This window comes from Callorhinus ursinus, unplaced genomic scaffold (genome assembly GCF_003265705.2).
Source record: "Callorhinus ursinus isolate GAN/ISIS: 27379988/994484 unplaced genomic scaffold, GSC_fseal_2.0 scaffold1, whole genome shotgun sequence".
NCBI classification, from domain to species: Eukaryota; Metazoa; Chordata; class Mammalia; order Carnivora; family Otariidae; genus Callorhinus; species Callorhinus ursinus.
Window position 1 is genome coordinate 142,410,126 of NW_027397063.1, and position 27,766 is coordinate 142,437,891.

Here is a 27,766-nt window from a genome sequence, read left to right on the forward strand (position 1 = left end):
AGTCTCAAATAAATTAATACTTGGCTAGTTTCCTTCTGAAATAAATCTGGTTCCTGTTGAAACACTGGGAATAGTATAACCTGATGTGTATATTTTAACAAGCCATTCCATGTCAGCAAATTAAATATTTGCTTTAAATAATAACAGCAAACACATAAATAGCTCTTACTGTATGCATTGTAGCAAGTTGTTATGGTGTGATGAGTGCTTTACTTATATTAGCTAAAGTCAGCTTAGAGATGACAAAGTTATTTACTATAGTCCTAACTGTCTTAGAGTTTAGGTTAATTATATTATTATATCTACATAGTAAAACACTGTGAAGTCATTCAACCTTACAGTTTTGAAGCATATTTAATAATGGAGGAAGATATTCATGCAAGAAAATTAAAAAAACAACAGTTGTTAAGACTGGTAGGACTCCCATTGTGTGTTAAAAAACTAGTATCATATATAGGGACCAAAACTACTTAGAAATGATTACTATTAATACTTTGGTTTGTCAGTGGTGGAATTGATTAGTTTTGTTTTTTCTTCGTGCTTTTTTGTAGATAAATTTCAATACATTTTTATCGTCAGAAAGAAAAGCAAAAAATAGAAAAATAAAATAGGCATATAGAAATTGGGCTGCTTTAAAATGAAATAAATACTCTTTTTAACTCTTTCCTTCTGACATCAACCTGACTCTGAAAATTCACATAAAAAATATTTCTGATGCCATATTGGTATAAAGGGGAAAAAGCCTGCAGGATATTATTAATAGTATTAAACACTTTATTTTGGTGTTGGTGGTGGACTGCTGCTAATGTGTTGAAGAGAACTGTATAGATTTTATTCACAGCTCAAAAACTAAACCACAAAACAGTTGATATCTATGTTGCTATTTTTGTTTTTGATCTCATATATAGTTTCAAATATTGAATGCAATTCTTGGCTTAAATTGAAAGTGTTGCAATGCACTGTCTTTTATACTCCTAAAATTATAGTAAAATTATAAGAAGATTGTTGCTAAGTATAAATTCCGTTTCCTCTAAATTGCAGAAAGCCATATATCTCTTCATTGTTGAGCATATTTAGCTTAGTAATTATCTGTATTTTGAATGTGTAACTTATGTTGAGCTAACGATCACTGCTCTTCAGGGCAAATGTATAGGATTAATTTAAGACTTTTCAGATCATGCAGTATGTTGGAAACTTCAGTTGATGAAACTTTTGCATTTGTAGCACTCTCATTATTCCTTTGATCGGAAATGGGGACAGATTCAGAAGTGGCTGGTAGGCCAGGATTGCCTGCCCTGCATGTTGTGATCAGTTGCTGAAATAATGCAATCTTGAAGTAAAACATTGACTAATAGTTTGCCAAGTAGGAGTGTTTGCCATGTTTGAACTTAAAGGTCAGAGTGTGTCTCTTCTGTCTGTAGTGGACCAAATATGTACTTGGAGTCCATCCATTTTCTGTTGTAGTCTATAGCCTCACACTTTTGTCATGAATGCTCTTGACCAAGAAAGACTGAGTAAATGGATGTGTTTTCTTTCTCTGAGTTTGTTCTTGTCTCCCTCAAATTTGTCCCCCTCTCCTTTCCCTCTCTTTCACTCCCTCCTCCCCCCTTCCTTTCTCTCTTTTTTAAAAAAACTAGGCAGAAATGTCCTCATTGAGAGATGACCCAAGTCATTCTTTAATTTTCTATGAAAATTACTCTTATGTTTTCACTTCTCTCAGTTCTTTTTCGAATCTTCTACCACCACTCCCAAATTTTTAGTTACAAGAGCAAATCGTGAACCAGTAAAATATTACTTATTGGGAATCATTCCTAAATTTGAACTTTTTTCAATGTTGGTGATTTCACCAGTTTTCTCCTATTGCAGAGGTTCTTCCTCCATGTGAATAGGCTTGGGAGATGGAGCAGGAAGCCTTAAAGTCTCACGCAGACTTTTGAATGTATGTATATTTTTAAGTGAAGTGCCCCACAGGTGTTATGAATACAAGATTCTCAAGGGAGTCTGTGATCCCTAAAGGGTTAGGAACCACTAATTGCTATTAAACAAGAAATTTTTATAAGCAAATTCCTTCTGTAGCAGCATTTTGAAGTACAACTAGAATTAAAATATTTATGAGTGTAAAAAATATTTATGACTGTACTGACCTACAGATTTAAAACTTTATCATACTTCTCATTGTGATATTTTAGAAAGGAGAGAAAGATGATGTTTGGTTACTTATAATTAAGTGATTCCTCATGAATGTGTTTGTTACTTTGGAGTAGAATCTGTCCTTTCTTGTTACTAAAGCTAGCCTAATTGGTTTTATTTAAAGTGTCTTCTGCATGAAACTGGGTTATCTTACTGTTGATGCATTAAGAACATTTTGTGTGAATAAAAGAAATCACTTTTGCTTGCAAATTTTCCATGGAAATATTAATTTCATTTTTAAAAATTATGTATTATAGATCTAAAATTAAACTGCCTGAGATTTTATTATCTTAGGGTGCACCAAAACATTAAATAAGAAGAAAAGCCTATATTGAAAGTCTCATATTCCAAGGCCATGAAGATGAAAACATATTTTTTATCTCTGAAATGTGTGCAGTTCAGGAAGTGAGTGCACTAGATTTTCATGGAAGGGTGAACATTTTGGGTTTAGAGGTTTAGAATGTAGACGGTGACTAACTCAAGTTCTAAGTGATAGCTCCGACTGGCAGAGAACATGGATGGGGTTTAGTTTCAGGTGGGAATGATTATCACTTAACCCCTTCTGACACTTGCTTTTACTCTTTTCAAACTAATTTTTCGTCTCACTTTTCAGCTTATTTGTCTCTCTGGCTGCATTGTCTATGAGCCTATAGTAGAAGTTGGCATGTTGTAGTCACAATATATAAGATATAAAGAACAATAAATTTATAATAAAATAATGCATATACAAATAATAGGGTTGTCAGTTATCAGAAGGAAAAATCTACCCATGTTAAACATTTCTCCTAATTTTCACACTTTCTAGGTGTGGGGGTGGATGTTGGGGGATGTGAACAGGAAAAGCCAGGGCATGAGGCTCGGGAATGAAGCTAACAAATGAGTGCGATTTGTATGCCAGCACTGTGCTAGTGGTTTTTACATATGTCTCCATTTCACATGATAAGATAGGGACCACTATCTCCATTTTACAGATAAGGTAATGAAGGATTGGTGAAGCCAACAACTTGCTCAGTCATTGGCAGAGCCAGAATTCAAAGGTCAGAGAGCGCGCCACACCTGCTAATGGGTTGGAAGGTGAAAGGACCAAGATGAAAGGGCCCAAGTTTTTGTAGGCCTTCAGATAGCCCTAGTGAGGCCAGTGTTTCCGTTTTTAAACCGAGTGTCTCCATCAGCATGTCGTGACCTGGAAGAGAATGTGCGACTTTTGAGGTTTCCTAATTTGAAACTGAGGGAATGGCTCTAGCCTTGACTTAAATATTACTTGTTGACAGAGAACAGGGCCAGATGTTTTCAGTGGGCTGTGGTCTTCTTTCATTAAAATCACTTCATCCCCACATCAAGTGAATTTTTAAAAGCAGTCTATGTTTCATTTCCATTAATTTAAAAGTATCAAAACAGTTTTCCAGAAAGCCTTGAACAAATATACGTCCATTTATTTATTCATTTGACAGAGAGAGAGAGTGAGCACAAGCAGGCAGAGCAGCAGGCGGAGGGTGAGGGAGAAGCAGACTCCCTGCTGAGCAGGGAGCCGGACACGGGACTCTCTATCTGGGACTCCATCCTGGGACTCAATCCCGGGACTCCAGGATCATGCCCTGAGCTGAAGGCAGTCGCTTAACCAACTGAGCCACCCAGGCTCCCTTATACATCCATTTTTTAAGGCATTGTCCTGTTATTTTCTGCCTTGAATCCTTTATACTGCTAATGATTTCCAGGACAATGAAAATGGATTGTTTCCCAGACTGTGGAAGAGAAGGATAGTCAGCCTTGTAGTTGGTACCTAGAAACACAGTTGCTGAAATTTTTTCTCTTGGCCCCTGATGCTATTAATTCAGGAAAAGCCAACTGGCAGTTTAAAATACTATTCTAGAATACCTGGGAAATGAAGTTGCTTGTTCTTACAGAGAAAGAGAAATCTTTGAGTAAAACCCAGGTTACCTGGCCATTTTCTTCATGCTCTTGTTTTGTAATCAGTGTAGATTTAGCCAGTGTAGGATGGTCTCTTTATGGTTTGGTGGTCTACTGAGTCAGAAGATTTGCATGCTGGTCCCAGCTTTATGTCTTTGTGGATTCCTACTTAATCTTTTTGTGGTGCAATCTTCTTTACTTTAAAATGAAGGGATCGGATTATATAATCTCTAGGGAACTTTCTAGCTCTTAAAAATAATTCTAGGGTCTTTCATACAAGAGTTTCCTTCTCTTTCTCTCATATTTGTCGCTGTGCAGAAGTATTCAAGGTAGGGGCAGTAATTCACAACTACCTGAATGCCTGTCTCTTTATATGAGTGGCGCTACATGGCAGCCTCTTAGTAAAATATGTGCTTTGTGGGTGTTTTGGTATAATGAAAATTTGCTTTGAGTTCGCCTTACTGTTTGAACAGTAGCCACCAGCCATATGTGGGTAATTACATTTAGACTTAAATAGATTAAAATTAAAAATTTAGGTCCTCAGTTATACTTATAGCATTTCAGGTGGTCAATAGCCACAAATGGCCATTGGCTACTGTTTTAGATTGCACAAACACAACATTTCCACTTTGTCACAGAAAGTTCTGGTGGACAGTGCTGGTTTAAGGTGTAGTTTATGAGTGGAGTAAACTGTATTCTTGCAGTTCACATTAACTGGCCTGTATGGGGTTTACATTTTATTCTGTAGTCTTCTAAGGTCTTTTTAGGCCATTTTTTCCCAAATGGGGCTAAAAAATAAGTTGTTTAAGATATTTTTATTAAGAATTACTTTTATAAGTATGGGCGCCTGGGTGGCTCAGTTGGTTAGGCGACTGCCTTCGGCTCAGGTCATGATCCTGGAGTCCCAGGATCGAGTCCTACATTGCGCTCCCTGCTCAGCAGGGAGTCTGCCTCTCCCTCTGACCCTCTTCCCTCTCGTGCTCTCTATCTCTCATTCTCTCTCTCTCAAATAAATAAATAAAATCTTAAAAAAAAGAATTATTTTTATAAGTAGCATAATTGAAAATAAATATGAATTCATCTGTCTTTGCTACATCTTTAATGAGCTGTGGTTTTTAGAGGTCGATTTTAAAAAAGTGCTCTTGTGTGGTAGGTGGAATGAAAAAAGGTTAAAGGGAAGATTGAACATTAAACTATGTAGGTTGCCCTAGTACCCCAAATAAGACTGGGAAGGGGTGTGTAGAATTAGGCTGCCTGCATAGCACAAGGTTCTTTAAAGCTAACTAGCCTAGAACTGGTTACCACTCAATAAACTGTGCCTACTCTGCTGGGTTTATGCACATGCTCCCAAAACTTTTGTGGTATATAACCTGATAGGGAAAAAGGAAGAAATTTGCTTGGCTTCTTGCAGATTACATGTGTCTATTATATAACAAAAATGTAAACCAGTGATGAACTCCTAAAGTTCAGAACACTCTGTTGGGTTTTATATCATTGAATCATATTGGCGCTTATACAGACTTCTGAACAGATTTGATCACATGCATCAGTGTACACAGCAGATGACAACCAGGAGTGTTTTTGAAGGATGCTGAAAGATCATGACCAAAATAAGGCATTAGGTTGTGGTGTTTATGTAATTTGAAATGGATGATCAGACATAACCACATCTATTTGTTCCACCTGTGTAATGATCATGCCGTAGTGCCACATGGTGTTGAGGTATTGATTCATTTTGGAAGAGACAGCATTGATTAGCCATGAACCCAACTGGACAGTTGTGTGTAGATTCTTACTTAGTGCAAATTACTTTACCACTTTGGACTTTGAAATTCTGAAAGATCAGAAGTTCCTTACTGTTGCAGTGATTAGACTCTAGGAACTAGTCATTTGATCTCACAGACAGGACTTAATGCTCCATTGCTAATAGCTGACTGTCAAAAAGTTTAGAATTGCATTTAATTTAGTCAGCTCTTAGGCTGTGGTCATGTTTTTTTTTTTTCTTTTTTTACCATCTTCATGAAGCATAACTCTTGAAATAATTTTACCAGCTCTAAAATATTTATGTAGTTTCTTCTAATTATAAGTAGTTTTTCATATTAACCAGACACAGGGGCTATTTTATTTAGTTATTCTTTTCTTTTCCAGGTAGAGGGGTGCAAGAAAACAAAAAGAAATTCTTTTGCAGTGAGCACAAAATTATTTATCACCCAAAAATTTTTAAGTTCTTAAACTATCTTTGTAATAAACATTTCTTCCTGCCTTGCATAAATGAACATTCACAATGAAAAAAGAATAGATAAAAGTCTACTTTTTTTTTTTAAAGATTTTATTTATTTATTTGACAGAGAGAGAGAGACAGTGAGAGAGGGAACACAAGCACGGGGAGTGGGAGAGGGAGAAGCAGGCTACCAGCAGAGCAGGGAGCCCAATGTGGGGCTCGATCCCAGAACCCTGGGATCATGACCTGAGCCGAAGGCAGATGCTTAACGACTGAGCCACCCAGGCGCCCCTTAATGCTGAACTCAATTTCTGTTTGTTAAGTATACTTGCTTATTTTTATCTTGGTATATTGAGCTCTCTTGGTCGTTTATAGATTACATTCTACAAGTGGTCAGACACACATACACAAAATTATTATTGCTACTTTCTTTCCACCTGAAATATGTGGCTGCCCCAGAACCAACTTTAGAAGCTGAGTTGTCCACACCTGCTTGCTATAAGGAAGGTGCTGCTGTGCTCCTAACTGATAGTTGTTTGCGCAGTTCTTCTGATAGACAACCCTCTGTTTGGTGATTAACGCTCCATGTACTTTCTCCTTTCCCAGGAAGATTCAGAAAGGGCCAGGTATTCCAGTCATCATCGACCTTATCTGGTTTGTAATAACCAATAAACTTGCCCCTACTTGCCCCTTTTTAACTTCATGCAGTCACCCACAAACTTATGCTATGTTTGTTTTTGTTCTTATCAGGGAGTTGAGGATGCATTGTCCATTCGAAGTCTTGGCAGTCACAGGGTTGGTAATTTAAGTTGTTTGCACCATGATAGCAAAGCTTATATGTTTGAGCTTTCTGCAGCATTATTGCCTGAACAATCTGACAGTGTTCATATTCCTTTGCCTTAAAAAAAAAAAAAAAAAAAAAATTGGCAAAGTCCTTTCATTGGAAAGTGATCTTTCTCTTAAATTATTGCTATAATCAATATAAATCAATTCTACAATCATGAATATTTTAAACTATTAACATATGTATTACTTTTTGTATAAAAGGACCTTTGATTTTGGAAAAGTATCGCAAAATAAGAAGATTGATTTTTATGGAATGACATCTGTGTGGTTCAACTTTCAGATTTTCCTACTTTCCTATTTTTTTAAATAATTTATTAAATGGGTAATAGCTTTGGGGCTTGGTTGACTAATTCTAGTTTTATTACATGGAAAAATTGAGCTACTGATTTGAAAAATTCCCTGCTTATCATATTTATAGTAATTACCAAACCTCAACATTTTGATTAACATTTTGTAGTATGCCTTGGCTTTTTAGCATGCATTGCTGTAAATCAAGGTAAATGAGACTTCGTTCATTAAAGTCTTGTATATTGTGCCAAGACACTGATCTCTTTTTAAAGAATTGTGCTTTAAACCTTAAAGCAATTCGTTTAATTTTGCATTGACAATATTATTATGTGTATATCTAGATTTTTCATCAGTAAAATGATCTTTCATGTTGCGGTCTATATTGGTTAACTTTCCCTAAGTCTAGTTTTCTTTCTGTCTTGTGTAATACAAGAAACCAAGTGTGTTTGGTATATGAGTTACAGATGTGTTTGTACTCTGAAATAGTCCTTTACTCTAGTCATATTTCTTACTGGTGAATGTAATCTTTGTCTTTTTACAGAAGTCAGTACACTTTGAATCATAAATATTTTAGTTAATTGCAAAACTTTAGATTTATAAGAATATTAACAAGCCTTCACAGCAACCTAATCAGCAACTTAAGAATGATTTTACAGGAGAAACATTTTTTAAGATAATAAATTCATCCTGCTTCTCCCTGGAGATTTTTTTCTCTTTAAACATCATACAGGGAGTTAGTCAATAAAAGCTTGAAAGTTGAGTGTTGAGAGTTTGAAAACAATCTCTCCTCATTTTTAAAAAATTTCTGGCTTTTTCCTTTGCTTTTCATTATAATGTTCATAGTGTGAAGTTTCACACAGTTATCAAGCTGGTTATTTATAATTTTCTATGTGGTCTCAGGGAAACTTGATTATATATTGATATTAGTTTAACCGAACAGTAAAACAATCCAAGTTTGACCTAATTTAAGAAACTTTTTTTATCATTTTTTAAAAAGATTTTTATTTGTTTATTTGAGAGAGAGTGTGTGTGCACATGAGAGAGCGAGCAAGGGGGGAGGAGCAGAGGGAAAGGGAGAAGCAGACTTCCCGCTGAGCGGGGAGCCTGATGCGGGGTTCAATCCTGGGACTCCGGGATCATGACCTGAGCCAAAGGCAGATGCTTAACTGACTGAGCCACCCAGGCACCCCTAATTTAGGATCCTCTAAAACAAATCTGCAAACAAGCACAAGAGAAATTAAACCTGCAATTAAGCTAATAAGGAATTGGTTACCATGAGTGTCTAAAGTAATGATGATGATTTTCTTTTTATGGAAATTATATCATTAAATAAATTTAAGATAAAACTAGAACTCTCACAGCATTTTATTTCACTGTGGTAAGTGTGAAAATTTGCTACTGTGGTAAAGAGTAAAGCTCACAGTATTTTAAAAAATCTGAGTGTGAACATGAAGATTAATAAAAATTTTACACCCTAGAGGAGACTCTAGTACATTATTGTGTACGAGTGTATACCCAGCACATTTTAAGTAGTTAGATTTCCTGGAAATAAGTCTGAAAGCTCACTGATAACATTGTTTAAAAGAAATATAATTGGGGGGGTCACCTGGGTGGCTCACAAGAGTCGCATTCTCTACTAACTGAGCCAGCTAGGAGCCCCCAGATTATTTACTTTTTAAAAAAAATAACTACCACAGGACACCTGGGTGGCTCAATTGGTTAAGCGTCTGCCTTCGGCTCAGGTCATGATCCTGGAGTCCTGGGATCGAGTTCCGCGTTGGGCTCCCTGCTTAGCGGAGAGCCTGCTGCTCCCTCTGCCTGCCACTCCCCCTGCTTGTGCTCTCTCTGTCTCTCTCTTTCTTTTAAAAGATTTTTATTTATTTGAGAGAGAGACAGCCAGAGAGGGAACACAAGCAGGGGGAATGGGAGAGGGAGAAGCAGACTTCCCGTGGAGCAGGGAGCCCAACGTGGGGCTCGATCCCAGGACCCTGGGATGATGACCTGAGTCGAAGGCAGACGCTTACCGACTGAGCCACCCAGGCGCCCCTCTTGATCTCTCTGACGAGTAAATAAAATCTTTAAATAAAAGTTTAAAAAAGTAAAAAATAACTACCACATACATTAAGCTGAATATGTAGACAGCTTTTGTTCTCTTTTAAAAATAAATGTGATGGCCTAAACACTGACCTAAACTTTATGGGGATTTGCTATATAATTTGGGAGTTTTGGTATTTCTTTGTCAGTTATTTTTTAAAACGTATGAGCTGTATATTAAAAAGGTCTGACACTTTAGACCTTGTATTTGATGTGTGAACATAAGCAGTACCTGGATGTGAGGCAGATGTATTTAAGGTTTTCTGCCGTATTCTTAGGACTTTAATCTTTTTTTATCCAATTAACTTCAGTTAATACTTTCTTGAAAGATGACCTGCCAGAAGGTATTTGGGCTGGAAATGGTGTCCATGTTATAGACATTCTATAAAAAATAAAAAGAACAAAGATAGTTCAAGACTGTGAATGATAGGTTTGGGGGAAGGAGGAAGAAATCAAAGCCCTGAGCTTAGAATTTAAACAGTCTGTTTCTTTAAAAAACAATCTGCCTTGGGTGCCTGGGTGGCTCAGTTGGTTGGGTGACTGCCTTCGGCTTGGGTCATGGTCCCGGAGTCCTGGATCGAGTCCCACATCAGGCTCCCAGCTCAGCGGGGAGCCTGCTTCTCCCTCTGACCCTCTCCCCTCTCATGCTGTTTCTCTCTCTCTCTCTGTCAAATACATAAATAAAATCTTAAAAAGACAACAACAACAACAATCTGCCTTTGAAAAACATCTTAAAAATGCCTTGTCACTGCTTTTTATATTGAAATTTGAGAAGACTATAAGGTAGAGGTCCAAAATTAGAAAATTGAGTCCATCTTGAACCAGAGTAGTAGGGGTACATTGCAATTTCTTATTGGTGCAGATTTTTACTGTTGTGTATATTAGTTCCTCTTTAATTATCAATACCCTTGATATAATTTTAATGAATTTAACTTTAATATGCTTGCAATTTGTGTTTTGTCATTTACTCCTACACTGTTTAATTCCATGGAAGAACCCATCGAAGGACATAACTGGGACACACTGGAGCAGAGCCAGTACACCCAAAAGGAAAGACATCATGGTGTGTAGTTCAGAAAAATGTGCAGTGTTAATATTATGCACTTTGACTTTCAGAGTTCTGTGGGCTTGAGTAATGGGTATATTCTAATGGAAATTGACACTTGCTGAACTTTGTTTCACAAACAAAAAGTGGCTCTATTTCTTTTAATTTTATTTCAAATGAAGACTTTCAGGTAACTTTCTGTGGGAGTTAAACAAATTCTTTCTGATAGACTGTCAAAGATTTGGAAATGTTTTAGCTAGAGCCCTTAATATCTTCAGTTCTCCCTCTGATGAATTATTTGTTTTTTTTTTTTTTAAAGATTTTATTTATTTATTTGATAGAGATAGAGAGAGGAGAGCACAAGCAGGGGGAGCGGCAGGCAGAGGGAGAGGAAGAAGCAGACTCCCTGCTGAGGAAGGAGCCCGATGTGGGGTTCGATCCCAGGACATCTGAGCCAAAGGCAGCCGCTTAACCGACTGAGCCACCCAGTTACCCCAAATTATTTGTTTTTAAACAACATAGATACCAATTGGCATGTACTAGGGCGATTCTTTTCGTTTACCCAGTTGTTCTAGTAGCAGTTGGAGTGTCCAAACTATGGATTTCTTATCAGATAGATTCAGCAGTTTTTTTAAAAACCATCTGAACTCTGCATTATATTTTGGAAAAGGAAAATTGAAATAGGTCAATTTCAATTCCTTTGTTAAATTCTATGCCTTTGTAAAATGCCATTGGTGCTACAGAGAGGATCAGAAAACATAAGACGTGACTGTTTTCTTCAGTGAACTTATCTGGTTGGGAGGGCAGAATAGTTTATATGCAAGAATGTGTGGCTTTAGTAATACATATTTTAGTGATGGTATTTTTTTTAAACAAAAAAGATATTTTGTTAATGGAGAGGAGACCTAAGTGAAATTTCTACAGAGAAGGAACTTTACTTTTCAGGGAAATGTCACTGACTATTTTACCATTGCACATAATTTACTAAATGTGCACCTTTAGGCATCTTAGAAAATTTTAGATAAACAAGATTTTTGTTATACATGTAATAACAGTCTTTGTTGTTTGCCTCTTCTGGGTAAGATTGCTTAAAAGGTGTAAGCTAGAATGCTTAAAAAACAAAATTAGGAAATCACAATTCTAAGTAGTTACTATTTAATTCAGTTTCTTGGACTTGAAATGTGGTATTATGCCTATTATTGTATTTTCTTAAAGACCCTACATGAAATGTGGTTTTTCTGGTCTTATCATAAATTTTATGTGTTTTTCTTTGATTGATATTTAATCGGACACTTGTATGTATACTGTGCATATTCCGCACTTTGCTTGGACTAAGTTTCCAGTTTTGTTCAGTGTTTTTAATAGGGAAAGTTCTTGAGAAAGGAAGTTTTTCAGCTGTGTGTCCACAGGCAGATCCAAGGGAACTTCCACATTTTGATGCTGCAATTGTTTTTTTTGTAAGCCTGATTATATTAGTTATGTGCTCTCACTTCGTTGTCCATGCCTTCCTTGCTTTTGCCCTGTTTCAAACAATGGGAAATGATGGTAACAGCCACAATAATAAAAAGTAAAACATCTTTTTAATTTCAAAATGTTTAATTCCTGCATGTAAAGGCTCCCTGCGGGTGTTTTGTGCGGGGGTATACTGAGGTTGAGTCATCTCGCCATTATTGACTAGGAATTCTGTGTTTGAAAGAGAACATGCAGCTTTACATGTACAAAGAGTTTAGCAATCACTTATATTAGGAAAGTGTGGGTGTGGGGAAGAAGATTCTTTAATTCAAATGTATTAGCCTTTGTGTATAATAATTTTTAGCTTTTAAAGTAGTGCTGGATTTTTTTAAATTGTTTTATTTAAATTACAGTTTGGATTTTTAGTAACTTTACAAATGTTGCTTTTTTCCTCTTTATATTTCTGATTTGGGGAATACAATCAACATTCAACTTTTTCTGAAATCCAGTATGATGCTCTCAAGGATAGATCATCAAGACTTTCATCATTAGTATGTAGTGCATGACTTTGTGTTAAATGTAGAGTTTTACTGTATAAATGCCTGATCATGCTAATCATAGATTATGACTAACTTTCCACAGGTTTGTTATTATGTTTTGGGGAAAGCGTATGGCCAACAATGCAAAGACTGTTTTGCAATGGTGGCATAATTGAACATTTGAATAATTTTTTGTTTTAGAATTTCAGGATCAGATAAAAATGATTTGCTTCCTTATCCAGGACTAAGATTGGTAGTAATATCTTTTCTTAAAGTGATGAGCTCCTCAAATGACACATATGCGTTGCCTGGAAGACATGTTTCTGGCAGTGTTTGATACCCACTGAAATACAGGCCCTGCTGTGTTTCTTATTATGTGTCACAAGCCGGCAGGTGTGAAGTTGCTAAACAGGAAATAGCCAGCAGTGACAGGTGATACCTGAAACATCAGTTATACCTGCTCATTTTTGCTTGATTTGGTTGGTTTTTTATGTATGTCAATTTTAGCCAAGGAAGTTTAGTTATAGCATGTTTTCCTTGGGTTAATATTATGTCAGTAGATTCCCTGAGTTTCTAGACAATATAGTCATCTCTTAAAATGTTCAGGGTAATGTATAAAAGGAAGGATATGCATATTCAAAAAAGAAAAATGAGTGGATGGATTCAGGATCTAGCTGTGCATATGACAGATGATTTGCCTGGAGCAGACTGCTGTTAAGTAGGACGTTGCTAGCACCTCCTCATTTCAGGTGGGCAGTGTATAGCTAGATTGGATTTCTTGTCTACCTAATGATCTTTATAGTAGTATTTCTGTCCTCCTTCATTCCCTCATATACACTTGTCTTTGTGCTCCTGGGAGAAGTTATGTATTGAGACAGTGCTGTCTTCAGAGGACCTGCGTGTAAGGTCATTGTCTGATAAAGTTGTTGCTACAAGGGGCAGTCCATACCATCTTGGCTGTTTTCTTCCTGAGCAGCATGTGCTGTGGGACCACTAACTTGGGTCAGGAGTATTTTCTTGGGCAAAGCAATGCCATGTTCTTTCTCTCTCAATCTTGTTTTGGTTGATCCCAAAAGATTGCCTTTTGGCCTTTTGCTAAGGAAGACCTAGAAGGAGGTCAACCCTCTTGTGTCCCATACCTTTATAAAGAAGATAGAAAGGACTCAAATAAGATGTGGGGTGAACATCTTCACAAATGCCCTGCGTGGCTCTGAGTCCTAATTACATCTTTTTGAGCTGGCTGTACATGGAGATGGGATGGCACAGGAGAAAGTGAGGGGGAGTGAGGATGTGTAGAGGTGCTAGATACCTTAGCTAGTCAATCAAGTGCCATGAATCATTTACTAACAGCTGGTAAATATATTCCATGGAGACTGCTCTGTATCTCATATGCATCTTTCTGTGTATAATTTTAAGACGAAGTTTATTAAGTTATTTTTTAAACTTCACTATGTGATCATGAAAGTTAACTTCACATGTTTACTTCCAGAATCATTCTTACAGTCATTCTTATGGAATGAAGAGGAGGTCTTCTGGTTCTCATAAAGACCCACTGGTTAGTTATGTTCTGTCTCATGTCCCACTGTCTTGTGCTGCTGTAAAATTCCCTGATTACTTTTAGGGAACTTAAGAATTATGACTGCTTTGGTGTGTGCCTTAGGTATTGTTGAAATTTGATAACATACTGAAACATGATTTATCAGAATCTTATTTAAAAGTAATTTTGTTTTCACTTACAGGATTTAATATCAAGTTAGTACAAGAAGTTCATTAATCACCTATTTTCATTTATGAACTGTCCTTTGGAATATACTTCAAGAATAAGTTTAGTGAGAGTATTTATTTATTTATTTTTTGAAGATTTTATTTATTTATTTTGACAGAGACAGAGAGAGAGATAGCAAGAGCAGGAACACAAGCAGGGGGAGTGGAAGAGGGAGAAGCAGGCTCCCTGCATGGGACTCGATCCCAGGACCCTGGGACCATGACCCAAGCCAAAGGCAGACACCCAAACGCCCCAAGATTTTTCATTTATTTTTGAGAGAGAGAGAGAGAGGGAGAGAGATAGCATGAGCAGGGGAAGGGGCGGAGGTGGAAGCAGAGTCCCCGCTGAGCAGGGAGCCCGATGCGAGACTTGATCCCAGGACCCTAGGATCATGACCTGAGCTAAAGGCAGACACTTAACTGACTGAGCCACCCAGTCACCCAGGTTTAGTGAGATTTGTATCCTTATTTTAGAAATTTTATTTAGTTGTGGTGTTATAGGCAGTGCCAAACTCACAAATAGGTTTCATTGTGAGAGTTTGTTTTTAGGTTAAATTTTGGGAACGTGGAATGAATTTTCTGGTAGAAACAACGAAGTGTGTGTTAGCAGAGTTCCCATGTTGTCTTGCAGAAAACTCTTTAACCTAGAATGCCATTAAACTGCAGAACTAATAGTGCTCCATTCCAGCCACCTTGCTAAACATTTCTGTGGGGTAAAAATATGTCCAGAATGCCCATTTGGGGTATTAGGAATGCCTCTTTCTGTTGGGCTGCCACAGTACTGGCGGGAGAATCACTCCCAAGCTCCCTGTTAACTGGTTCCTGTGGAAGGGGCTCCGACCTTTGGTGGGGTGAGAGAGGATCAGTAGACTTTGGCAGGTAGAAGGGAATATAATGGAGAGGACATTAGTGAGAAGCGCTGGAGGGCGAAGCCTTGGGAGCCCTGGGGAGAGGTGAGTCCTGGTGCCTTGTTGAAGGGATGGTGTGGGGAGGCCAGGCCAGGAGTGGCAGGAGTCAGTGGGAACAGGGATTCCCCCACCGCCCCCCACCAATTGCAGTGTCAGCAGTGCAGGAGGAGTCTGTCAGTCAGGGATTGCGGACATTTCCTTAACTCTGAGTGAAAAAGATGGCTGGATAATTTAGAAAGGGAGTTTTATAGATGACGTCCTCTTTGCCAGGTAATCACAATCCGTATAATGGCCCCTTTGTGCGGCGTATTGAAGATGAACCTGCCATAGATGTTTTAGGCCAAACCTATTTCGTACACACTTGCACTGTGTCTTTGGTAACTTAATTCGATATTTTGACAAATAATGGGACTAGGAGAAGTTTGAAGAAAAAGACTACTATTTTCTGTGGCATTGCCAAGTGGATTATAAAAGTGGTAATTACTCAGTTGTCTTGGATTTTTCAAGGATGTTACTAAGTATGACATGAGAATAAATCACTTATCATTTCCATTCCATTTTGACTGAGGGTTTATGCTCATGTTTTTAAAGTAAAAAAAAATTAGTAATGACTTGGTTTGAATACAGTTAACCTTTAATATTAGTCTTTTTTTGGAGACTTGAGATAATTATTATTTTGACTTTTACTTAATGCAATTCAGTGCTTTAAAGTCATTGTTTTGGAGGAGAGAGGGTTTGGCAGTATTAGAGTTTGCCTTTGTGTATTGTCAACAATGTTTAACCTAAGGAAAATGTGTTTAATTTTACTTTTTGCAGAGTGGACTCTACTTTGACCAGAGAAACTATAGCAGTCTTAGACATAGCAAACCCACCTCTGCCTACTACACTCGGGTTTGTCTCAAGCTTTTTGGCTTTGTGTGTTTTATCTAACTTTAACGCACTTCTAACCCCTGGTTTTTGCATTTTGACTAGTTAGAACTAATCTGTGAGTGGCTGTGTGTACACTGATTTATGGTAACTGAATTCATAGAGCCTGTGTATCTTTAGATGATGTGAACTATTGAACCACCACATTTATAAATGAGTACCATTTACCCCAGTTTTTTATTTTTTTATTTTTTATTTTTTTAAAAGGTTTTATTTATTTATTCATGAGAGACAGAGAGAGAGAGAGAGAGGCAGAGGGAGAAGCAGGCTCCCAAGGAGCAGGGAGCCCAATGTGGGACTCGATCCCAGGACCCTGGGATCATGACCTGAGCCGAAGGCAGACACTTAACCATCTGAGCCACCCAGGTGCCCTTCCCCAGTTTTTTAAAATAAAAAATACTTAACATACAAAAATGTTCAAAGAATTGTGTATTAACCACCCACATGCCTACTACTTAGATTCTACAATTAATATTTTACTGTGTTTCCTTTATCGTATTAATGTCTATCCATCTGTCTGTCCATCGATCCATCTTTTTTGGGGGGATGTATTTCAGAATAAGTTGTAGGCATCACTACACATCATGGTGGTTTGCCTTTTAATAAAAGCTTACGTGTAAAAATTTAAACTGTAAATGGGATGTAAAGAATATTATATTTGTTTAATGTTAGAATCCTTGTTTTTTCAAGACATTTGGCACATCATACATTTAAAACATAAATATGTGGCACATAGTACATGGAAAATAATTCAGTTGTCAAAACCTGCACACGCAACTTAGATATTCTTATTTTCCCTGTCTGATGGGCTTGGAAAAAAGAGTTGAAAATTATTTTCAGATGACGTCAGAAGAGGAAAGATTTAATTCCATTTTTAAAAATGCTGTGCCTTGTTAGTGACTTGAATTCGTTGTGACCAGTACATTTTTTTCTGATTAAACTAAGATACTTTGTCCACGGGTTATGTATTTGTAGTGTAACTTGGAAATCATTTACCTGGTTCCTCAGCAGTCAGGCTAAGCTCATCAAGAGTCTGCTGTGAGATCTCAGAAAGTGTCCCAGGAGCTTCTGGTGACCCGGGTGTGGTCGCTGTCCTCCACACTCTCTGTGCCGTGGCCCTCTTTTCTTGAGTGTTTTCTTAGGTTGCCACCCCATCTCCTAACATTACTATCGAAAGCCCAGTAAGACTTAAGCACATTTATAGAAAACTATTCCAGGTGTTTCTCTTATCCCTTAAAATGGGTATTCAAAAAGATTTCTAATGGCTAAGTTTTCTTCACCTTATGTGTTACTTAACTATCGTAAGCACTCAGGAATTGCTCATCAATTATGGAGTGTAGAATAAACACAGCTTCTGCTCTCGTGATGGAGAGACCAAGTCTCCTTTTGCTGAATTATCTTGTTCTGTTTTGTTTTTGTTTCTTAACAGTCTTCTTCCCTGTGTAGTGACCCTCTGGCGACCTCAAAGAGTACCAGGGTTAGTACTTTCTAAGAAGTGTGTTGCCTTCAGAGCTGAAGTTGCTTTTCTTTGGGTTAAATCATGCACTTTTTTCATAGGCCTCCTCTACTGCAAATTCTGGTCTGCTGAGAAGTACCAGCCTGGTTTGTATTTTTCTCTTCCAATGTGTATACTCCTGGTGGATCCACTCTCATGGTGCTGACCCTGGCTTGACAGCTTTCCTCCAAAATAGTCAAGGACACATGGCTTTGATGCTATGTACACTGCAGAATGTGCTGCCAATGCTTAAAATGCAAAACTTTAGGGTAGTAAGAAAAAAGAAACCCAACCAGCCCTATTTTCCAGATACTGCTGGCTGTTGGTAGGCCCTTGCTTACAGTTGGTTTCCTGTAGAGAAGACAAACTTGCATGGGCCCCACTACACTTGTATACTTTTGTGAGATGGTTGCCCATGCACAGATGTCATATTTCCTTTGGGACAGCTCTGGCCTTGGCCGTGTTAATACTAGGCTCTAATAAAGCAAGCTGACTAGGAAGCAAAAGCCATTATCTGTGTAACGTGCGCCATAGCTCTGTGTAATGTGCAAGTTGTGAGCTGGCTGTTGCTTTGTTGTCCTGTGGCCTGTTCTCGTAGACTGGCAACTGGAGGCTTTGTAGGTTCATTTTATTGTGCCAGTGGGCAAAATGCTTTATGTCCCTCACTTTCCTTTTCTGCTCAGTCCCCTCTTGAGAGAGAATAAATTCATAAATGTTCCTTCTAGTTTCATAACATGATGGTAAAAAGAAGTACTGTAATGGTGCTTTTTAAAGGAAGTGTGAGTTTGAAGTTTTGGGACTGATGTAGGACTTTACGCATATCAGTGAGTTTTCTCACCTGACACACTACACTACAACACTTTTTTGGAACTGAGTACTTCGAAGAAGTTGTGACATTTTCAAAACAACTTTGATACCTGAATAAATAGATGAGTGGTATTTCCTCTGTTCTTTAGGTGTCATTGTATGATGGTGGATTATATAAACCTTACGGGTCTCGAACTGTAAGTCCAACCAGGGGAAGGTGGTGAGGAGGGCGGTGTGTGGGTGGGTACAGTTTACTTACAAAGAAAAAGTCATTTAATCTGACCTGCAGTTGCTCTATAAGCTCTGACCCGTAAGCTAGCCAACTGTGACTCTCAGCCAAGTTGTGAGGAACTGCCTGCCGGAAATCATGGCTCAGAGTATGAAGGGAATATAAGTGGAGAAACCTCCTTTCCTGCTCATTAGTCCCTGAGGAAGAGGATGGGAGCAGTGCTCCTCAGGGCATCCTCTTCCCCTCCTCACCCTCCAGCTGAGGGCTGCTGGATCTGGGGGGTTGGGAGGGAGGTAGAGTTCCAGACCTGGGAGGACAGTCACCTTCACCCCGGGACCCAGCGGCCACTTAGGTGCAGGGTCACGAACGTATTCCCCCAGCAGGCAAAGGAGGTGGCCATTATTGTAAAACCTTTCTTCTTGGAAACTTTATAGCCATCTGAATACAGTTATTACTCATCAAGAACAAGTTCGGCCCGAAGCAGTCCTGTGGTGAGCTGTCTGGTCTCTTTGCATGCTTTATAGATACTTTCAGTTGTTTCCTTAATCTGTACTCACAGTTTGGAATATTGAGGATGTGTGTTTCACTCTTTTGTGCATGGATTATCATTTTCCTTCAGTACACAGACTCAGGTATATTAATTTGTCCTAATTGGTTTTTGTGTGAATGTGACTTAGCACACAATTTCTGAAATGAGTCTGGAACCAGTGCCATTAGAATTTTTAAAAATTCTGTATTGTTGTTTATGTGAACTTCTTATCTTTTCGTGGTGATGATTCACTGTATGGGTTGGTTATCTTATGTTTCTCTTTTCTGTCTCTGCTTCCTGCATTGAGCCATTTCACTTGCTTGCCAGCACTTCAATCAATGGAGTGAAAGGAGAAGTAATAAAAAAAGTCAGCTTTTTTTTTTATGTTGAAAATGTAATTTTAATAGATAATTCTTCATCTTACATAGGAGCCCAGTAAAATACACCACATTCTGAAGAAACTCCAGAAGTTATGAGAATCAAGAGTGGGGCAAATTCAGACGGGCTACAATATCCATTACCTTAAATAGTGAGAGACAAAGGTTCCAACCTGCGGGTTAACATTTACATACTCAGGACTGGCTACACTGATGACTTACAAAGAACAAGGATAGGGAATTCGATATGGAGAAGGGTGGGAAAGAACAGTTTTTTGAGGGGAGCAACTCTGTCAATGCAGAAAAAAATTACTGAATATCACAACAGGAGCTCCCATAGCAAATACTGAAGGATGAAAGAATCATTACTGAGGATCTGATACTTTCAAAGGAAGAAACCTTTCAGATGACACTTACGCAAGGTGGCTGCTTGAGATCTGCTCATCAGGTCTATAAGGAAGCCTCATAAATGCCTCAGCAACCCCAAATGATTATCAGATTGGTGTTTCCTAGTAGCACATACCAGTGGTTACACAGGAGGTTTCCAGACAAGAACTAAGAAAAAGGTCATATCCCAAATGCCAGACACAAACAAATGTGGCACAACATGTGAGTCCTGCACAGTCACAACTGCCGCTTTGCTGTGACTCTCCTGTACAGTAAGTTTCAAACATCATGGCAAGACACCTATGATCATCTAATCAGACAACACAAACACATTTATTCAAATTTCTAGGAGGTAAAAAAAAATCAAATACCAATGCTTTATGCATGCTCAGGGCCAGCTTATAAATACTCCGTTCAGTGACATCTTAACACAAGTTTGCATCAGGGAAAAGAAACTGGCAAAATCCACCTCCTGCCGGATCAACTTGTCAGATGGTGAAGACCAAAAGAGAATGTTCCATCAGTTTTAATTTTTAAATATGATTGTCACATTGGGAAAATGAAATAAACACAGTAAAATAAACTGTACAAAGGCAAAGTAGAATAACAAAAAATATTTTACTAAAACATAAGATTTACAGAAGTTTCCAGACAAGCCATACAAAATGGTCACAAGCTTTTTCTTGAAGGAAGGATTCTACACTTGACAGCAAGTCACAATGGTATTAGTGAGGGCTGTGATGTTTGTTTAATGTTCCCATTTTGGTTCAAACAATCAAGCTTGTCCATCTACAGCGTCTAAATAAAGTTAGACTTGGCTAGAGAGCATATTCTAAAGAACTGGTTAGCTGCTTTTAACCAATGCAATTAGATCACCATAAAAGGGGGGAAAGGAGCCCAAAAAATTAAAATAAAACTACCTCTTCCCCTCAAAAAAAGTAATAAAGAAAAACACCCACACCCCTGCAGCTAACCCTGACAACTACCTTCATTCACAGTGCTTTATACTCAAACCATGATGGGGAAATGAATAAAAGCAGAGAAGGGCCACTGCTTTTAAACGTTTCACAACAATCCGGATGGTACTTCTAGCCTCTGCTCATGCTTTACAACAGTGAATCAGGACAAGACATAGGTTTGCTAATGTGCATTTAATCACCAAAGGACTGAAGATGTCTGGGCTTTTATTCTGTAATGTTTCTAAGACTGTGTCCATTAAATGCAAACAAAAAAGGAAGAAGTCTTGGCAGAACAGGAGAACAGGAGAACTTGATGATCAGATCGATTTTAAATATTATTCATGGCATATAGCCTAGTCCATGCTCTAGCTGTTTCTATGGCTTGGGCTTCGTTGGTCTTCCACTGCTCCGCTACATCATTTGCTAATGGATCATCTGGATTGGGAGCACTTAACAAAGCCTGGATCGATAGCAGAACTGTGCGGATCTGCAGTGCTGGGGACCACTTATCTTTCAAAATATCTAAACATATTCTTCCCAACTTGTCTACATTAGGATGATAAATTTTGGTCATGAAACGTACTTTAGGGACTGCCATCGGGTATTCTTCTGGTAGGAATAGTTCAAGCTTAAAAGTCCCTCCCTCAAAGGGGGAATCCTGGAAGCCAGCAATGACCACATGAAAATAACGGGCGTTGCTCTCATCTGGTTCTGCTTTAATGCCAGGAACTGGTTCTGCCAGCAAACGCTGGGTTTCCTTGATAATCCTGCGGGGCAGCCCAGCCATCTTGTCAGATCCCGAGTTCGGCCTCTGGTCTCAACAAGTCAGCTTTTAAAAATTGTTTACATAAAAGACAAAACTGGGATAATTCTAATCTCCTAATCTTTCTGGAATATTAAAACTTTTTTTTTAAGTTATAAAAGTAGTATTAGCTTAAGGAAAGTCCAAAGTAAAAGTCCCCTGATCCTTTCCCTATGTTCCATTTTCTACTGAATGCATTTTGGAGATAGTTTTATGTCAGCACATTCTTTTTAATGGCAATATATTATCCCACTAGTGCATGGGTTGTTCATTTCTTTTTGAGGATTTCTTGGATAGATTTATTTTTTTCGTAGGTATTGTTTTTGTTTTTTTGCTTTTAAATTGGAAGTATAGTTGACACACAAGGTTACATTAGTTTCAGGTGTATAACATAGTGATTTGACAACTCTGTATATTATGCTGTGCTCGCCGCAAGTGTAGCTCCCATCTGTCACCATACAGTGTGATTACAGTACCATTGATTAGATTTTCTATGCTGTGGCTTTTATCCTTGTCAATCATTAAATAACTGGAAGCTTGTATTTCCCATTCCCTATTGATGGACATTTAGGTTGCTATATTTTTGCTACAGCAAACACTTGAGTAATGGACTTTCGTATTCAGGTGTATTTTTGTGTACTTATGAGTAGATCTCATGTAAGGTAAATTGCTAATCATTAAATGATGGGGGTCAAAGAATATATACGTTTAAATTATGATGCGTATTGCTGTATTGCCCACCAAAGAGACTAAACTAATTTACATTTCCAATGGCAAATGATGACTTTAGGAACTACTTTGTTATTCTTGACAGTGTCAAAATAGGAGAAATTACTAAAGCAGTTTCTTAATGGTCAATACAGATTGCTCTGTGGAGTGGAATAGGTGAGCTATATGGATTTTATTTTATATTCATGTTGGGCTCTGTTCTCCTGCCATTTCCAAGTGGCACTTCTCAAGAATTCCACTCCTATACTTAACAAAAATGTACACAGGAATGTTTAAGGAGGTAAATGCTTTTTGATCTAAGTAGGAAGTTTACTTTTACCTCACTCCGTAATAAAATTCCACTTGGCAATTCTTGGGCCCGGTAGCATTTTTAATGTACCAATATGATGGCCCCTTGCAAACAAAATTATGGCAGTACATTTTCAGTCAAGTGTAGAACCTTGTCCTTCCTTGTGTGCTGGCTACATCTTGTTTCATTTGCAAGTTGGGTTCAGAGTTATTATCTCGGTGATGCCAGAATGGTTCCTCAGTGATGTCAGAATGGAGGTAACTTATACACACGGAAGATGAGTCTTCTGCTGCTCGTGAAATAGGAAGAAAACTGTAGGGTGATGTTAGAAATATCTCCACCCATTGCATAGGAATGAATAAAGGAAAATAAGAATCATCATTTCAGTGTCCTTGCTGGTAGGAAATTCTGTCTTTGACTTATTTCACTTGAAGATATTCTTATATTTTCTCTCCCAAACTTAAGCATTAAGTATACTTGTTGACCCCCTGATGGGCTCCAAAGGGCCTAGTGGTTTAAAAAGCATGAAATCCCTAGCTGGTTTTGGTTGGTCTATTTATGCCCTAGCCCTCCACTCCTGTCCTCTTTTTTTCTACAACTTAAATAAAAGAGAAAGTAGTATTTTATTCTTTGTGCTTTTTAGAAATATCGTTTGGTTTTTAACGATAGTTTATTATACTTTGAAGCCACTTTTCTGTTTGATGGTGCACAACAGATGGTGCTAATTATATGCTCATGTAGAGTAATTGCATGCTTCCCCAAACCTTACCTAATGTGCTTACAGCCAGGTAAGACCTGTAGTGAAATCACATGTTTTTCATTATCTGCTTTTAATATCTGTAGTTTACCGATGATGACACTGCAAGCATTGCATCTTCTGGTCGTGCCAGTCGTGGGCGAAGGGACAGTGTGGTGAGCGTGGTTTGCATGCAAACTCATACAATAAGTTTTTAAATTGCCCCCCTATATGTGGTCCCATGAAATCTACTGGAAAGTGAAATTTGCATTTGACAAAAATGAGCATTTTCCTCAAATTTAGCTTATCTGAATAATTTGCCTTCAAAAATGTGTTCCTGTGAATATGTATTCTCTGTTGGGCGATGGAAGCTTTCATCAGTAACTTGCCTCTTTACACCTCTTATGTGCTGGTCTTTGTGTATTTGAAAGATTTTCACTTTTTATTCTTTGTTGCTGTTTTATGCACATGCATTTATGTGCACAGTTCACCAGTAACAAAAGTTACTGGAATGAAAAGTTATTCATTCCGGCAAAATGAATGTTCCACTAAAACTCGTAACTATGGATTACAAATCATGTTGCCATCAGTTGCTTTCTTCGCTGTGTATTTTAAGATGTATTGTTTATAGTTTATACATCTTTTAAGACCTGTGAACTTTTTAAGAGTCGTTGATGGCAAAATTTAGAAATTCTGGCCAAAAATTCAGCTAGCGTAGTAATTGTAGAGACAACAAATAGCTAGGTCAAAATACAGATTGGTGTAATTTCAGATTATTCTTTTGATGATGCTGGAAGTTTTTCAGAGAGCTGATGACATTTTTGCTATATTTAAGAATTGATTTGAAAATTACATTGGTAAGCATGATATGTCAGCTTAGAGCTAGAAAAGAGCCATGTTTTGTGAAAGATTGTAAACCTGAAGTTTTCACAGAAAAGGGGAACACCGAGTGTTTGTGAGATTTGTTGCCAAAAATGCAGTGACTTGTTTAAGGCAATTGTGGTCAATTGGTGAGCCAGTTAATGCTCATACAGCTGAAGGAGAAAAAACAAGCCAGGACACCTGAAAGCACCTTGGAAAGTGAAGGAGTAGAAAGGGCAGGCAGGGACTTTAAAGTAATGATGCCTGGGTTTGAGCCACTTCTACAACCTGTTAGTTGTGTTAATGGCAATTTATTTGTAATGGGGATGTTAATGACTGTCTTTGTAGGTAGGCTTAATATATGCAAATGAATACTATATGGAAAAAGATCTAGAAAATTCTTGAGACAGTAGGAACCAGTAAAATATTAGGTATATGTAAATCTAAGTTGTATTACTATTACTATGAATAAAAATATTGTTGCTTGACTGCATTAGCCCTTAGCAAAACTTCACACTTGTAAGCTGCCTTTGTCTCTGTGGATGGACTTCCAAATTCCCTTCCTGGAATGGAAGAGTTTTTAAGCAAGGTAATCAGACAGAGCTGAGGTAAGGAAAGCTGATAAGTGAGGTAAAAAATACTCCTTACTTATTAGTTCAACAGATGTTTATGGAGTACCTGTTATATGTGAGGCACTGTATTAAGTGCTGGGAATAATGTGGTAAGCTAGACCAGATTTCTGATTTCGTGGAGCTTATATCCTAGTGAAAGAAAGAGAAAATAAGTAAACAAAGGAAGAAAAGAGAAGTAACCCCAGGCATTGTGAAGAGAACAGCAGGTGATGGGACAGGGAACATTGAGGGATGCATGTGCGAGTGTGCATCCCTTTGGATGGCGTGGTCAGAGAAGGCTTCCCCCAGAGAAGTGACCTTTGAGCTGCAACTTGGAATGGGAGGAGCCAGCTGCCTGAAGAGCGAGAGAAGAGCTTTCTAGGCCAATGAGAAAGTCTCAGGTGGGAAAAGACTGAGTTTGGGGAACCAGAAAGGGGCCAGTGTAGTTCTTCCATTATTTTGTCTCACAGTTCCTGGTCTTGAGGAATATGAAAAAGGGGGAAGTGTAGAAATTGGGCAAATAGTGCAATAAATACCCTGCAAAGAATGCTGCATTGAGCATATATATGTGCTTAACAGAGTTGATAGCTGTAATGAACTCTAAGTTTTTGAAATATGGTAGAGGCTTTGGGTAAATATTATCCTAGTGAGGATGATGCATGTGCTAAACACGGGAGCCTTTGCTGGCCCTTGGCAGTAAATGATCTCTGTGATATACAACTCGAGTTAAGGTGCATAAAAGCTTGTTTAAGGGAGCTGTGATTTCCTTTAGGAACCCCTTTACATTTCTTTTCTACTTTTTTTGAGTAGGTTAATTGCAGCGGTATCGTCATTGCATGATACTTTATCAAGCACCAAAACAATATTTTTTCCCCTCATTTGACAATGTTCTTATCCTTCTCCTCTCTCTTTTCTTGACCTTTAAAGCATTTCATTTTTTCTGATTGAAAGGTTTCTACCGCTGATTATTTTAGCCGCTCCAATCGTAGGGGGAGTGTAGTCTCTGAGGTGGATGACGTCAGTATCCCCGATTTGACCAGCGTGAGTGTATTGCATGGGGGTGGTTTTGGTGTCTCAGGCTTGTGACTAACGGCTAATACATTAGCTATTTGAAAGTTAGGAACTTAATTTACTGCTTTAATTTTTATTGGGATACAGTAACATAAAGTATAGTTATTTGTTTTGTTTTGGAATGTATATACTGATATGCTCTGATTTTTTAAAAAAACTTTTCTGTGAAAAATTTCCCCTGTAGAGCCCATCAGTAGCTCCAAAAATTACCAGTGTTTTGCCAGTTTTGCTTCATCTCTTTCCTTCCTTTTCCTTTTTTTTCCTGAATTATTTTAAAGCAAATCCCTGTCATTTCCCAGTAGTTTAGTATGCATCTCTAATTGAGAATTTCTTTTTCATATTTATTCTACCATTATCATACCTAATAAAATTAAAAATAATTCCTTAAAACCTCTAATACCTAGCCCATATTTAGATATCCCTGATGAGTCTTAAAATTTTTCTTCCCTTTTTATTTTGGTGAATATATAAAGTATTAGACAGACTTTGAAGGTTGAACAATCGAAGATATTACTTAGTAAAGTGTCACTAATTTGTGGTAACTGGGAAGAATCTAAATAGATTTTAAACATCTGCACTATGGCATTATTTTGAAGAAATGCCTGTCCATTGCTTTCACATGCATTGGGAACTGAATTTAGGAAAGATTGTCCTCGACGCCTTGAGGCATTTGTCTTAATGAAGGAACTCCAACCAGCATATATCTCCCTGCCTGATCTAATAGCCTCTTTTTCTCTTTGACACCTCCTGTCCCTTGCTGGGATTAGTTTTGTTTTGCCCATAGACCAATGCTGTCTGATTTTCAAGCACTTTGAAGCAGGTGAGAGGCAGTGTTTCCTAACCAAAACGTTAGTTTTTGAATGAAGAGATATTATTTATATTTAGCACATTGCTCGTTGTATTTAAATAGCTATTTTTGAATGACTTTAATCCTGGAAAATAATTTTAAGTATGGTCCGTAAGTATCCCAGATTGTTGGATCTCAAACCTGGCTGTTTAGTAACCCTGTCTTCTTGCCCTCTGTTAGATCAAGGAACCTCTGCACGCTGAGTTGGAAGATTGGCTCCCAAGTCTTTCCCCTGAAATATTGCTCATTTTATTGGTTTGCTTAGCAACTTATTCTTTTTTTTTGTAGATATAAACAATTTAATTTATTGTATACACCTTTTTTTCTTAAAAACTTTGAATTCTATTAGCCTTTAATTTGTGTTGGTGGTTATGTCCTCCTTATATATATTTCTTGGCAATTTATTTTAGTAACTACACAGAAGTGATAAGCTTGATAGTTTAAAAAAAACTCTCCCTGCTTCTACTAATTTAATATAACTCTTTTCTTTACCCAGGTAGTTATTTTGGTTTATTTACATATTTTTAAATAAAAATTATACATATTTAAGGTGTATAATGTGATGATTTGATATGTATATGTTATATCAAATCATCATGCTGTACACCTTATAACATAAACAAAAGATTCTCTAGAGCAGTGATTAGCAAATATGGCCAGCAACCTCTTATTTTATAGCCTGTGAGCTAATGGTTTTTATATATTTTTTCATTATTATCTAAGTACCTATATGATATCCTTAATTTTGCCTTTTGGCAAAGCCTAAAAATTTGCTGTTCCCCTCTCTAGAGCAAGAATTTTCTCTAATATTATTTCTTTTAAAGGGTAACTATACAGCTCATTGTAGACAAATGA

At 37.7% G+C, this 27,766-nt stretch overlaps 2 protein-coding genes across 15 annotated transcripts in view; one reads left to right on the forward strand and one right to left on the reverse strand.

Annotated features, from left to right (window-relative positions):
- Nucleotides 1-27,766, forward strand: part of LRRFIP2 (LRR binding FLII interacting protein 2) — a 108,776-nt gene that overhangs the window by 37,150 nt on the left and 43,860 nt on the right. For 5 of the 14 annotated variants that reach the window (XM_073902188.1, XM_073902194.1, XM_073902200.1 and 2 more), the window contains exons 4-16: nucleotides 1,225-1,275; nucleotides 6,926-6,973; nucleotides 7,070-7,114; nucleotides 10,542-10,610; nucleotides 12,554-12,595; nucleotides 14,073-14,138; nucleotides 16,072-16,146; nucleotides 17,612-17,659; nucleotides 17,740-17,784; nucleotides 18,634-18,681; nucleotides 19,148-19,204; nucleotides 23,629-23,697; nucleotides 25,945-26,034. The exons of 4 other annotated variants lie outside the window; for them this stretch is intronic. In XM_073902188.1, coding sequence (XP_073758289.1) covers nucleotides 1,225-1,275; nucleotides 6,926-6,973; nucleotides 7,070-7,114; nucleotides 10,542-10,610; nucleotides 12,554-12,595; nucleotides 14,073-14,138; nucleotides 16,072-16,146; nucleotides 17,612-17,659; nucleotides 17,740-17,784; nucleotides 18,634-18,681; nucleotides 19,148-19,204; nucleotides 23,629-23,697; nucleotides 25,945-26,034 — 753 coding nt within the window. Of the gene's footprint in view, nucleotides 1-1,224; nucleotides 1,276-6,925; nucleotides 6,974-7,069; nucleotides 7,115-10,541; nucleotides 10,611-12,553; nucleotides 12,596-14,072; nucleotides 14,139-16,071; nucleotides 16,147-17,611; nucleotides 17,660-17,739; nucleotides 17,785-18,633; nucleotides 18,682-19,147; nucleotides 19,205-23,628; nucleotides 23,698-25,944; nucleotides 26,035-27,766 lie in introns of those variants that run through there. 5 more of the 14 variants (XM_073902192.1, XM_073902197.1, XM_073902204.1 and 2 more) reach the window with 4 other exon arrangements.
- LOC112833432 (ubiquitin-conjugating enzyme E2 N-like) lies at nucleotides 21,139-21,778 on the reverse strand. The gene has a single exon (XM_025884601.2). It carries the CDS (start codon nucleotides 21,750-21,752, stop codon nucleotides 21,294-21,296), a length of 459 nt encoding a protein of 152 aa, XP_025740386.1. The 5' UTR covers nucleotides 21,753-21,778; the 3' UTR covers nucleotides 21,139-21,293.

What these genes read in the sequence shown, in the direction of transcription:
- LOC112833432 (XM_025884601.2), bottom strand. Translation starts at nt 21,752, where the DNA reads ATGGCTGGGCTGCCCCGCAGGATTATCAAGGAAACCCAGCGTTTGCTG.